Source organism: Aulostomus chinensis, chromosome 12 (assembly GCF_037954235.1).
Source record: "Aulostomus chinensis isolate RoL2024-O1b breed Wild chromosome 12, RoL_Achi_v1.0, whole genome shotgun sequence".
NCBI classification, from domain to species: Eukaryota; Metazoa; Chordata; class Actinopteri; order Syngnathiformes; family Aulostomidae; genus Aulostomus; species Aulostomus chinensis.
The window spans coordinates 869,879-884,662 of NC_141331.1; the positions used below are offsets into that span (position 1 = coordinate 869,879).

At 47.6% G+C, this 14,784-nt stretch overlaps 1 protein-coding gene across 1 annotated transcript in view; it reads right to left on the reverse strand.

The window, feature by feature from the left end:
- LOC147251647 (contactin-associated protein-like 5) overlaps nucleotides 1-14,784 on the reverse strand; it is a 55,198-nt gene that overhangs the window by 21,326 nt on the left and 19,088 nt on the right. The window contains exons 3-5 of the mRNA XM_086219487.1: nucleotides 12,968-13,161; nucleotides 4,755-4,902; nucleotides 3,780-3,983 (exon numbers count right to left, since the gene is read on the reverse strand). Of these exons, the coding sequence (XP_086075613.1) occupies nucleotides 3,780-3,983; nucleotides 4,755-4,902; nucleotides 12,968-13,161 (546 nt within the window). The remainder of the gene's footprint in view (nucleotides 1-3,779; nucleotides 3,984-4,754; nucleotides 4,903-12,967; nucleotides 13,162-14,784) is intronic.

Consider the following 14,784-nt stretch of genomic DNA (forward strand, 5'->3'; position numbering starts at 1 on the left):
AATTGTGATTGGTGAGTAGGAGCTGAAGAGGACCGGTCAGGGAAGGGTGTTGGTCACAGGCACGGTGTGATAGTTTGAAGATACAGCGAGTTACTGATGGACTTTCTCCTCATTTGTTGAGGGCTTGGCCTACAACAGCACCAGCCTGTAACTACTGAAGTGACCAGAACTACTACTACTACTACTACTACGACTACTACTACTACTACTAAGCTCCAGCTTATTAGCAGCAAGATGCCTCTCTTCTCCACAGACTTCCACACACTTCTGCTGAAGATTGCAGTGCTGGAAACAAAAATTCATAAGCTGGAGTTGAATGTAGAGGTGAAAGTACAATGTGGGACGACACAAACACCAACAGTGGACAGCAGCATGTTAAAATGCAGCAAAGTAACACCAACAAGGCTACACTGGAGGGTAGCGCACTGGATATTACATCTGCAGGTGAAAAAAAAGGGCCAGGGACAGGCAAAGCTCCTCTTCTACCCCTGCCAGTCACAAACCTCCCAACAACCATGTTCACAACTGGAGAGCAGGTTTGCTTCACTGCTGCGGGACCACAGATCTCCACCTGATGACCTGGGTCCTACTTGGAGGATGGACTGAAAGTAAATCAGACAGAAAAAGGTGACATGGAGACACTGCCTGAACTCTGAGAGGAAGATCACATGACAGCAAAGTCCTGGCCTCTGCACAGGGTTCGGTCTCCGACACAACGCAGAGCCCTGCAGATCATGGCTGCACATCCAAGGGTTTGAAACATCACACGGCACATCAGGTGCAATGGCATAGCATAGCATAGCTTAGCTTAGCTTAGTGTAGCGTCTATCACCTGTGTTTACAGCCATTGAACTAGGTGGATTCATGTCAGTAGAATATACTGCTCATGGTCTGTGCAGGACATTGTTGCTCCACTCAGTCGTACAGACGTCGACCAACAGAGTCTCCCTGGTTGAACCAGTAACTTTAAAGTTCACTGTGACATTTCCAAAGAAGCCATGACTGCCTGGAACAGGGGTGCCCAATGCATCCATCGCGATTGACAGGTCCATTGCGTAAGTCATGTGGGTAGATCGTACGGCATTAAAAAAACAACTGTTCGCCTATCATCCATCCTCACGATGGCATTTGCCACTTGATTGACGTACAGTGCAGGCAGTCTGAGATCTCATCTCTTCTAATACAAGGGGTCTCTGCACATGCGCGGCTAAACCACGGAGCAACTGCAAAACTCCAAAAAAACCTCACAAACTAATTAGCAGGCTGACATTGAGCTGAAGTCCGGGGCTTGTGGATTGTTCTGGAACCTGCTCCCTGAGGAGAAGTACCCCAACATGAGGGAAAGGGCCACCTTCTTGACTGCACTATTCAGCTCAACTTATTTATGTGAGTCAGCCTTTTCCCACATGAGGGTTATTAAGTCCAAATACTGTTCCGCCATGACTGATGAGCCTTTGGAAGTCTGTTTGAGGATGGCGATAAGCAGTTACTGTCCGGACTATGCAACCCTGGCTGGTTCCATTCAGTGCAATCATCAGAGTAAGGTAATGGCCAAAAATGTACAGAAATGCACTGCGCCATATGGGTTCATGCTATTATGCAACGTACACCAACATATATTGTAAATATAAGGTACACTCAGTATACACATATCAATAAATATGTGTTTGGCATTTTTGTTGTCGGGAGATCATTTTGACTTGGTCATCTTAAAAAAAGCTCGCAAGCCAAAAAAGTGTGGGCACCCCTGGCCTACAACGAAGGAATGAGCACCTCTCTTGGAAACACTGTAACTCTGTTCTCCACGACTCACCAGCTGCTCAACAGGGACCCCCCAAAACACACACACACACACACACACACACACACACACACACACACACCACACACACACACACACACACACACACACACACACACACACACACACACACACACACACACACACACTAACCTCTAGTCTTCTGCAGCAAGGTTTGAGGCGCTTGCACTCCTCAGCTTTAACATCACCTCCATTAATGCTGGTGGTGTCAACAGATGATGCAAGCTAACTGTGTAATGTTACCATGGGAACCACCGACATGTATCCGTGAGCTCTAGAGTTGAGCTCCTCCTCCTCAGTACCGATCCTGTACCTACTAGAGTCTTCAGAAGGCTGATGAACACTCATAAATTCTTCTCTTAAAGCAGGCGTCTGGGAGCTGATGACACAGCTGCAGTAAACCTCTACTAAAGAAACCCGACCTGGAGGAAAACAGAAAACGACCCCGTCAGACAGACGGAACCACAGCACTGCAACTGCTCTGACTAAAATCATCATTGACCTCAGAGTGAACTAAACAGGGTCTCTGTCTGCATCCTCCGAACCCGAGCTTGACCACGACGCCGTCATCAATTGGCTTTTGTGGTTGTGTATTCAACAGGTTCAAAGGAAGTTTGTTGATGTGATTGAGTATATTTGACAACAGCTGTGGGGTGGGGCTTGGTCCATTATTCTTCTCACAATGTGTGTTTCCATAGCAACGCCGATGATACACAACCGTACTTATCTGCAGAACCACTTGATGCTGCAGCTAGTACCTCCATCACCAGCTGCCTCTCGGCCACAAATAAATGGATGAGCAACAAACCAAACTGAAATCCAGCACATCAGCCTCAAGAAAACAGAGAAAACCTGTTAATAATCTGGGTAAATTAGCCTGGATTAAACCTGAGGGCACACGTCAACTGTTATCCTTCAGTCTGATCTGAGTTTCAGTTCTCTAATAAACAAGATAACCAAACATCCCCATCGCTACAGTGCTACAGTGCTACAGTGCTACAGTGCTAGGGCTTTGGGATTTGACTTTTTACTCTTTACTTATTTACTTTGTACTATTTGATCTGTTTCTTTTTCTATAGGTATACTATGTGGCCATGCTGCTAATGTCACTGTCCAGGCAACTCTTCAGTGACAAAGTGTCTTGAGTCTTGAGATGCTGACAAACTGGCTGGACTGTTGTATTGTGCTTTTTACTGGCCTCTCAAAGAAAAATACCTAGACTCAGTTGATCCAAAACTATGCTGGTTAGTTGTTAACCAGAACCAAGAATAGATTTAGTCCGGATCTAGCTGCTCTGCATTGTCTTCCTGTGACATTCTTGCTAACTCCCTAATTGGCTACATTGCCAACTCCATAGCTAGCTACGCTGCCATCTCCATAGCTAGCTACATTGCTAACTCCATAGCTAGCTACATTGCTAACTCCATAGCTAGCTACATTGCTAACTCCAAAGCTAGCTACATTGCCATCTCCATAGCTAGCTACGTTGCTAACTCCATAGCTAGCTACATTGCCATCTCCACAGCTAGCTACATTGCTAACTCCATAGCTAGCTACATTGCTAACTCCTTAGCTAGCTACATTGCCATCTCCATAGCTAGCTATATTGCTAACTCCATAGCTAGCTACATTGCTGACTCCACAGCAGCAGATATACGTGTAGCAGCTGTCAACATTTTTCTTTTCTTCTTTTTAATGTGTTTATGCATTTATGCTTTTCTTGTTTTTTAACGGTTGCTATGATTGAGTTGGAGCTTGGTGCTACAACTTCCTTGGTCTGATTGCCCTTGAAAAAGAGACCTGAATCTCAGTTGGGCTCTCATGGATCAAAAAAGGTTAAAGAAGTCAACAGAATTCATTTAACTTTTCTGCAAAAGAGTTGATGGTCATTCTAGAGAACAACCCTGGGTCATAAGACACAACTGGAATCTATGACGGCGATAAACAGGGGACTGACCCAGATTCAGGTAGAGTGCCAGTCTTCCTTGGTTCAGCTCCAGAGTGATGTAATCTCCCCGTTGCCCCTCCCCATGCAGCAGCACACCGTCAGCCTGGTGGCTCTTGAAGCGCAGGGAGATCACGTCCTTCACCGTCGACATGGACTTCTGATTGAACCGGTACAGCAGAGAGCTTCTACCATCAAAGTCCGCTACATCTGACTCTGGAACAGCAAGATTCACCATTAACAAACAAGTCCAAACAAGGGGTCACATGACTGGTCGAGCACAACCCATTACGTCGTGTTTGAACAAGATTAACAGTGAATAATAGAATGCGGACAACCAGGGCGACAGGTTTAACCACCACTGAGATATCTGAACTGGCGGCAAGTTTCTGGGCCAATTGTCACTGGCGGTGCTGGCAGCAGCGAGTGTCCCCTCAGCACGCTAGCTGGGTGAGAGCAATGGCACAGTAGCACGCTGAGGTTCACCCAGGATCCAGTGTCTCTGTAGTGGCTAGCATCTCCTGTGAGTGTCGAAAGCTACCTGGACGGGAAACTGTAGGTTCTATGAAGATGAACGGCTGCAGACGTACTAAAAGACACGTAGAGGAGAACACTCCAGGTCCAGGTTCTCCAGGGGCACATGAACAGAAAATATGGTCAAAGTCGAGCGAGGAAATGGTGGGAAGTCTGAACTCAGGCTCAGTCGCCTCAGAGGATTTGGATTGATGACTCGAACCATCACGTTTCAGAGGCGGTCCTACAGCCTACATACGAGTCAAATATGTGGGACTCATGTAACCAGCAGATGTTTCAGTTCAGTCACATGACCCTCATTTGCACTGAGATATTATGAAGGTTTCTCTCCTATAACGCCTGGCATTCAGTCATAAAAACATTTCTGCATCATGTTGGTCTCATATTGTGTTAAGAGGACGACGCCCCCTCACTGTCAGTCAGGTGCTGTCCAGTGGGTGGCGTGTTACTCACTGTAGGAGCAGCCGTAGGCCTCTACCCGGAGCCCCAGCCAGCCGCCAGGGTTCCAGTCCAGAGGAATGAAGCGCAGGAAGCGAGTCCGCAAAGGGTGGGACAGTTTGTTCTGGACGACGGCATCGGAGTTCACGTTCCCCACGAACCTCTGCAGAGACAAACATCCTAGTTAGAGGTGGGAGTGTGAGAGAGGGTTGAAGTGACCCAACAATGACATGTATGTCCAGAAGCAGAACCAGAGCAGCAGCTTCCTCGGGTCTGAGGTCCTTTTACCTCTGGCAAGTTTTAACACCACATTCAAAGCTATCTGCTCCGTTTCAGCTGCCGCAGTTGGAATTACAGGGCGAACCTCGACCCGGCACCATGGAAGTCCCACTGACACAAGAACAAACATTCAGCAGGACACCAGTGAGTCCGAGGAACGAGGCGAGCAGATTTGTGTTTCACTGAGTATGAAACTAGTTTGAGTCTTCATGTTCCACTGCGTCACTTGAGATCAGGTGATCTCTTTTCCGAGCGAGACCTGGCCAAAATGGCAGCATCTAAAACAAGCAAATAACAATTCTTTTCTGGAAAATAGGTTTGACATCTTTCAGAGTTTTCACAGGAACTTTTTGTGCTTGTTGGGCACATCTTTGAACAACTGCACGTTTAAATATCCAGCTGCTAAACACCATCAGGCGTGTGGTTGGGTTTGTGTGGTCCAAGCTGGAGAGCAGACTGACTGCTGCATTTTCAGGTGTATTGTTGTTGTTGTTGTTGTTGTTGTTGTTGTTGTTGTTGTGATGGAGACACAAACAGATGAACAGGTTCTTGCCTATTTAAGGCTGAGCAGCTGCTTCATGAGCGGATTCAGAGATCAATACCACAATCCGAGGGATCGCCAACGACCTGCCACCAGTTCAAGAGTCAAACACCACTAATAATTCAGCCTGCTGAGCTCAACGTCTCAGCGGCCCAGGAGGAGCAAGACGCTGCTTCTCGGTAGAGAATGAAGGCGGCCGTCCAATGAGGCCGTTATTGTGATTTATGCTCGCTACTTTCCTCCCTCGCAGACGTTTAAGTGGCTGAATGTTAAAGGAGATGCAAGCTAAGCATTTCCTCATACTGGATGAGAGGAGGCGCTGGTGCGGTGGGCTTTACTTTGGTATAGTGCCACGTTTATTTGTGGAGCACATTTCACAGCTCAGTGTGCTTACAGAGAGGGCTAGAGCGGCGAGCCGAGGGAATTAACCAATCAGAGAACACGGAAATGAGCAGGCGGAGGAGCCATTAAACACAAGAATGCCAGCAGCTCCAGGGTCAGCACACGTTCACTCAGTTCACACCAGCAAGACAAATCAAATAAGCAAAAGGTCTGAAGCAGATGTTGAAAGAGGTGGGCGGGGCCAGTGGGAGTGGGTTTGTGGACCAGGGGTCAATCATGTGGTGATGACAGCAGGAAGACTGCTGGCGCCAACTTCAGGTGAAATACAAGCCATGAAACTTCATGGCATTGAGCTCTAATGGCTGAAGCCCCCTTCCAGGATTCACAACGTTTGTTTGTATGTGCAATGGGGGGTAGGCGCGTGGCCACGCAGCCCGAGCCTCCCTGCACCCCACTGGTCCATCATAGAACGGCGCTGTGTCCTGAAAGCACGGCAACGCTGCTGTACTGTACATGGCATCTCTCTTCTTCTCTGCTTCAGCTGCAGTTTGCGATGGTGACCTCTAGAGAAGAACTGAGGCTGGCTGAGAACGCCGCCAGCCAGCTGACCCTCATTTGAAAGAACTGTCCCTTCTCTCCTCTCCCCATCGCTGCTCGGGGAGTCACCTGACACGTGTCACCGGGCCGTTGATGTGTTTTACGCTTAAGAGTGACCACTGCAGTGTTCAGCAGGTGAGACCGTCACGCCACCACCTTCCTTCTGTGATGGATAAGATCTGGCCTCAGAGACGGCGGCTGGACCTGCGTCCACTCAGACCGGCTCACACACTTCAACTCCAGCTTGAAATGGAAATCAGGTTGCTGTTAAAATCCAGCATTGCTTTGATATCAAATTCCTCAACAGGAAACCAACAAATATCAACGTTAACATCGAAAAAGATGAGGGATTAACGACACACTACTGTCAATCAAACACAGACACGCCCCTCCAGCTGCTGACAGGAGTTTTGCTGACATTTTCCTTCAGGATTTCCTGGTCAAGTGAACACAGCTTGAGCTTTTCTCTTATTTCCTCTTCATCTTAATGGAGTCGTAACTTGACCTGCCATCTAAATGTGCCCTTTATGGTTTTAATTTGAAGCTGAGCTGCATGAATTATTGATTCCAGCTTCTCCACTCATGTTTAATGTAACACGGTCTCCAGTGTTGAGGGGACACGCTCGCCGCTGCAGTGATGTCATTCATATCAGGAGGAAGCTGCAAGGCCTCAGGTGTGTTCTTTGCCCCGGGGGAAGGCTGGCTGCAACACATCCTCTCAGGCTGGACTGCGAGACAAAGACTCAAGGGTGCATATCGTGTCCCGGTGGACCCGCAGCCCATACATGTAAACAGTTCTTGCCCCGCCATGACTTCATTAATTCTATTCTTGTTAAGCCAAAGCCTCATTAGAGCTCTTTCCTCTTCCTGTGCCCTGATGAACTCCCTCGCCACACGAGATATTACATGAGCTGCTTCTACCCACAATCCTCCAGTCAACAGCAGCCACACCAGAACGTACAGCATCACTGGCCGCGTTTCCAGCTTCGACAACTGCAGCTGACCACAGAAACACGTCCTCAGACCTGGGTCTTCCTCCACTTCCTGCCCGCCACACTTGGGCCTGAGAGATCTCAGAGGTGGTGGATCCTCAACTGCTCAACATCTCAGACTGAATAATTTACTCCAGCGGAGGAAGCAGAGCCAGATTAAAGCTCAGAGCTGATAATCCCCGGCAGCCTGGGCCTGAACCCTCCGTGGTGAGACTCTCCTCCATGCTAACAAAGAGGAGTGACCACGCTGCTCACCTGGGACATCTCCCATGATCGTGCATCAACCTGGCAACATCTCTGGAGCCACGCTGCTGTTACCAAGACAACCAGTGGTCTAATCAGCTCCTCCCACCTCAAGGAAAGAATCCACATACATGCTGATGTGATCTACCACATACATGCATTCCAGGTCTGAATGACTCAGTCCTTAAAATGGATGGCAGCTTGATCAAGTGCTGTGAGGGCAACAAACCCTGGGGGGAGTGCATGTCTGGAGAACATCTATCCTGCTGACTCATGCTACGTCTCAGCGTCATCAGCACGAGCTGCTACTGATCAGGAAGTTCAGGGTTTGATTTTGAAAGGCACTCTTTAAATATCCGTTTACTTCCCTGCAACTAAATTAGGATGATTGATGCTTGTGTGTTGTTGCGTCTGTAATTGTGAGACCCCTCCCCCTCCATAGCTGTTCGTTATTCATGCCACCATGAGAAACAAATTGAGCTTTTTAAGGGGACTCATGAATCACGATGGCGAGGAGGCGGCCCCGTGCTTCAGCACTCGGCAGGATGAAAGACCATCGTCTGGACGTCCAGCAGAGGCTCTCAGCTGGCGCCACATGTGTCCAGCTCATTTACCTCCACGCTGCTGAAGACAGCAAATATTCTCCCGGGAGACGCTCAGCGAGCAGCTTTTCAAACAGCAGCCAGAGATTTCTCTGCTCCACCAGTCGACCAGAATATGAACATGATTTATAAAGAGTAGCGGATACTCACTGACCAAGAGTCTTCAAAATGATGTATAACATGAATCGCTGTGATATCAGTGGGAAACAGGGAGTTCTATTCTGAGATGGTGGAGTTACGTTTGTGTTTGAAACGGTTTTCTTTATCCTCAAGTTGCCTCATTATTCACATTCTTCTATTAAGACAGCGATTTATCATTAATATTCATGTCGTTTCACATTTTGTTGCATCAAATACTTCAATTGATGAATTCATCATGTGGGTTAATTCTTCAATGCGACTTGACAAATAGCCTGTTAGCCTTGTGTTAGCCCCTTCTAGCCATTTCTCAGACTGTTAGTATCTATTAGCCACCAGTCAGCTTCTGTTTTTGCCTCTATTAGCCTTGTGTGAGCCAATGAGAGCAGCTTGTTAGCATCAGTTAGTATGTGGGCCTTTTTCCTCAGCACATGAGAATCTTTGGTCTCTGTTAACAGCATGTTAATCTATTTACAGGCACATTGTACTTTAGCATGATTGTTAATGCCACACTGGTACAGGACACACTGGCCAGTAAACGCGCTCAGGGAAACAGAGGGACTCTTGTTTTTTTGGAAGAAAAGCATAATGTTGTTATTTTTCAACAGATTTCAAAGAATCATTTTTATATTTAACAGTCGATGATGAAGCTCAACAGGAGAAAAGGTTTGTCTCCAGTTACCGACTCTCTGACCATCGCACCAAGTGCTAGTTTAATCTCTGTCATCAGTGTGTTAGCATCTGTTAGCCACATCAAGCCCATGGCAGAGCAGCAGCACCATGGACAATGTTCTCGCTGTTGTGTGGACGGGTTAAATTGACTGATCTTATGTCAGAACCCTGTCAGATGCTTCGGCCAGTAAATGCATGTCATAAAAACATTTTGGAGCAGCGTTCAAACCTCTCCTGCAAGACTGCTAGCAGATGGTTAGCATGACTGGTGTTTCTTGTTCACCAGCAGTGGGCTGGACATGTGACAGGTGCATTTACATGCATGCACAGTGGTGAAAACCAGTATGTTGACCTGGGAGCCATGTTATCATCATATATCTGTCACAACTGCAGTCATGTGATCTTGGAATGAATCCTGATGTTTCTCGTCAGGCAGAAGGCAGATGTCTGGTGTTTTGTCGCAGTTGACAACAACCTGGAGCTCTAAATTAGTGGTCATATGCCTTGCCACTAGGTGGCACTGGCATCCAACCGCAGGATAGGAGTTGTGTGAAGAGAGGAGTGGAGGGTAATCTGGCAGGCGGCGCACTGCTAACTGTCGCTACACTCATTAGTCGCCTCTGCTCAGGAAGCAGCACTGAGCCGTTACCTCTGATCTCCACGTGTTTAAATGCCAGACGGACGTCAATTAGAAGCAGCCTGAGGTGCAGCTGAAAGCTGAGACGGCGGCACTAATTAGCTGCATGTCATCTCACTGCTTTTAATTCACACGTGAAGAAGAAACCAGCAGAGTTCAACACATCAGGTTCCACTGAAGCAACTTGCAACTGAGATGGCGCTCAGACTCGGCTGAGGTTTGCGATGACGACAATGTGTCCCAGCATGTACTCCACATCACCCAGCAACAATGATGGGTGACATGAGGACTCTCAGATAAAGGTGTATCAGTGATGGAGGCCTGGGCCGCATCTGAGGGTTCTAAGAGGCTTCAGGTAACATGATGTGGTGATGTCACAAGCAGGAATGACGTGTTTCATCACCATTGCTGTTGAAGTATTTTTACAGTCCAGTAGGAAGTGATCACATCAGGGATGAGGTATGTTTGTGACCAACAGGAAGTGGTCATCTCCTGGCTCCTCCCCCAGCAGCCAATAGGATCGCTCCATGTGATTGTGGTGATTGAACCAGTAAATCAGCTCTGGTGAACAAAAGTTGATGATCTTCCAGGTTCAGTTCATCAAGATCATCTTCACTAATGAACCCTCTGATGATGCTGGAAGCCTGGATGCTACAATAGCAGTGCTAAGCTAACGTTAGCCTATGGAGGAGCTACACCAGGGTCACATGACTTCAAGGTCACCACCACTAAGCTTAAGGCTTCTTGTGTTCCCCCTGATGACCTTTAATGACCTCCATGACCTCTGTAGGCTCCTCTAGACTCTTGTTAGCAACCCAGGTTTTTAAGACTCCACCATCCACCATCCACCGGTCTGGTGTTTACTGGTGGATCTGATGTAGAACTGAACCTCCAACATCCACCAGTCTGGTGTTTACTGGTGGATCTGATGTAGAAATGAACCTCTGATGTAGAACTGAACCATCAACATCCACCAGTCTGGTGTTTACTGGTGGATCTGATGTAGAACTGAACCATCAACATCCACCAGTCTGGTGTTTACTGGTGGATCTGATGTAGAACTGAACCTCCAACATCCACCAGTCTGGTGTTTACTGGTGGATCTGATGTGGAACTGAACCTCCACCATCCACCAGTCTGGTGTTTACTGGTGGATCTGATGTAGAAATGAACCTCTGATGTAGAACTGAACCATCAACATCCACCAGTCTGGTGTTTACTGGTGGATCTGATGTAGAACTGAACCTCCACCATCCAGCAGTCTGGTGTTTACTGGTGGATCTGATGTAGAACTGAACCTCCACCATCCAGCAGTCTGGTGTTTACTAGTGGATCTGATGTAGAACTGAACCTCCACCATCCAGCAGTCTGGTGTTTACTGGTGGATCTGATGTAGAACTGAACCTCCACCATCCAGCAGTCTGGTGTTTACTGGTGGATCTGATGTAGACCTGAACCTGCTAGTATCTCCAACTACTGGGAACCACACATCTAATTTGAGGTCACTGACCTTGGGACCAGAAGTTCTACTATGGGAACCTAATGACAGGTTTTATGAGTCACGGGTGGCGGCGCTGCTCTACGCCAAAGCTGGACTTCATGCTGGGTTACAGCGGACCAGAGATCCAAACATTTCATCTCTTCTGTTGGATGACCCCGGGCTGCTTTCCTGACAGCAATCTCGACAGAAAAGTGTTGATGCTACTGTGAGAAACAGTCATCCATCCATGGGTTGGATCAACTTTGGACGTGGTGGAAGTTCCGGTTCTGTGTTTGTGATGTTTCATGTTTTGCAAGCCCAGTGTTCTGCACATAATACATGTTTAAACATGTAGAAGATGAATAATTCAAAGCAACACACAGCTGTGATCTGGCGTTCACTGTCACATTCTCCATTCTCTTTGTATTTCACCACAGCACCCGCAGCCTCTCAACGCATCTCAAACCCACAGTCCGACCAGAACTGGATTTTAGTTCTCCTTTGAACATTGTTTGGTTGCTTTGGAGTCGTACAGTCAAACAGAGCAGATGTAGGCTAACTGGGTCGAACATAACGGAGTGTAAAGAATTAATGAGGCTGCCCAGAACACAGCAGCCAGTAGGACACACAGAACCACCGGTCACAGTCTCTCTGACAGCCAATCCAAAGGTTTGTTGTGTTGCCGTCACTCCACGACTCCAGTCTGTCATGTGACTGATAACATGCAGTCGACATAATGCACGAAGCCCTTTGTTGATCAGCTGTCAGCAACCAACCAGCAACATTAATAAACCACCAGGACAAAATCCTCAGACTGTTAATCACTCACATCTGACAAACAGCGGCATCAACCACCTGAAGCTTCAAGCTAACCTGAGCCACTTCACAATGTGACCCAAAAGGCTGTCTGCTGTTTGCTGATGTCATCGTAGAAGGGCTTATAAATGACACGCCACATGTAGGACATTTTGCATCACAATGTTGTTAGTTTTGCACAACTCATTCATGAGGGAACGCACCACCAGGCTAACATGGAGCTCGTACGCTAGCAGATCACCCTGATCATTTTCACAGTTTCACGACTAAATGCATAAATGTGATCATCTTATACTTTTGAGTCCATGAATATTCATGATGTCACATTTTGAAGGGGGAGATTCTTCATCCTACCGAGCCCCACCGAAACCAGGTGAGTGAGCCCGATACTGATTTTAGAGCAGATAAAAATCCCTGATTACGGAAAGAGCGAATTTAGCGCTGGACTGCAGACGGCCCCTGTCTTTCGTTCATTGTGCACCAGTTTTGTACCAATCTGACGATATGAAGGCAGACAGCTGATCACCTAAACAGATAACCTCCTTCATAAAAAATTCTTATCATAGTCATACATGACCATTTATATGAAGACCAAAATCTTCCAGCAGAATAAAGCAGGCAAAGGCGCCGGACGCTCTGTGCTGGACACGCTCCTTACACTGTTCTCTAACCACCATCAGCAGGCTTTTCTGCAATTTTTTATGCTGTAAAACAGTTCTTAATACCGAGAAGTATCAGAAAATATCAAGTATCAGGAAACATGTAAGCTGATACGATATATTGACGATAACAGCCAACACATCAATCAGGCCCTACGTCCTGAAATTACTCAGATCATAATTTGAGGGAGAAAGAAACAAGGGAGTCATGTGACACATCTTCATCTCACCCCAACAGCGTCCTCCTGGTGGTACTGTTTCCAGGCCTGACCTGTGTCACTGTAGAGCAGCAGGTACCTGCTGACCCAGTCTGAGCTGTCGTGGCGCCCCTGTGTGGCCACAGCCGTCACCTCCATCCGGTCCCTCAGGTCCACTTGGAGCCAGGGCTCACGGTCTGTCACCATGGGAGACCAACCTCCAGCTCCTGGAGAAGAAACAGACAAGAGTCCCTCACATCCATTTTTTTTACATAACAGAGGATGCCATTTTCACTTCATCCTCCATCTTGTCCTGTCCTCTTTATTCAAAAAAATATTCTCTGTCTGCATAAATGTGGCCTAAAACAATCCAACAAGCAGCAGAGGAAAGACGGGATGACCGGAACACATCACTGGCATTAAAAGAGCTCAGGTGGTACCAGTTAATGATGGTTCCTCTGAGACCACTACAGTCAGTTCAGGTGTTCCACAAGGGTCTGAGCTTGGACCAGCCCTCTTCACCCTGTACCTGCTTCCTCTAGGTCACATGATCAGGAAACACTCCATTAATGTTCACTGCTATGCAGACGACACTCAGCTGAACTCATCAATGATCCACATGGAACAAACCAGCTGACTGAACTGGAGGCCTGTCTGAAGGACAGGAAACATGGAGGACCATCATTTCCTTTATTAACTCTGATAAACTGAAGTTCTGGTGCTGGGCCCAAACACCTGAGGACCACCTGATCTGATGAGACAGGTACCCTGGATGGCACCACCCTGGCCCCCAGCACCACCGTAGGACCCTAGCAGTTCTCTTTGACCAGGATCCTTTAACTCCCACATTCAACAAACCTCCAGGACGCCTTCTTCCATCTACGTAACATCGCTAAGATCAGACACATCCTGGCTCAAGAAGACGCAGAAAAACTAGTCCCTGCTTTTGTCACTTCCAGGCTGGATTACTGCACCTCCCTCCTACCAGGCTGGACTAATAAGTCCCTAAAGACTCTCCAGCTGGTCCAGAACGCTGCTGCCCCCTGACTAGAACTGGTAGCAGAGACCAGGTCTCTCCTGGACTGCTTCTCTGCATGGCTCCCTGTCAGATTCAGAACAGAATTTAAAATTCTTCTTCTACCATCAAAGTCCTCAACAGTCAGGCTCCTTCATCCCTGACAGAGCTCCTAGTCCCCTATGATCCAGCTAGAACCCTTCACTGCCAGGATGCTGCTGGGCTCCTGCTGGTTCCTGGAAGGTCTAAAAGTAGAGTGGGAGGCGGAGCCTCCAGTGATCAAGCTCCTCCCGTGTGGAACTGTCTCCCAGCCCTAATCCAGGAGTTAGAGCCCCTCTCTATGTTTAAGAACAGACATAAAACTTTCCTTTCTGATAGAGCTCACAGTTAGGGGGCCTCAGGTTAACCCTGCCCCCTAGCTCTGCTGCTACAGTCCTAGCTTGGTGAGGATCTCTCCCATAATGCATTGGGCAAAATATGAGCATTGATCATCCAAAATACTTTTTTTTGAGACGAGCAGTTCATAACACAAACGTACATTCAAGATGAGATGACAATGTGAAAAAAATCCTTTAAAGGTAGTGGATCTTTTCTTACTGTAGCCAACCCTAAATAAATGAATCAGTCAATAAAGTGTCCTCCTACTAGAAAAGGAGCAGCAAACTTCTGGCCATGAGTCTCTATGTATCAGCTGTGGCTGATGAGCAGGAGCGGCTGAGCGCAGCAGCAGGAGGCAGGAGAGGCTGCAGCCTGGTTCTGAGCTCTGCCTACTAGAATTAGCCGCCTTCCTTTGTTAGCTTCCTCCAGCTGGGCTGATGGAGTCTGAAGGATCTGA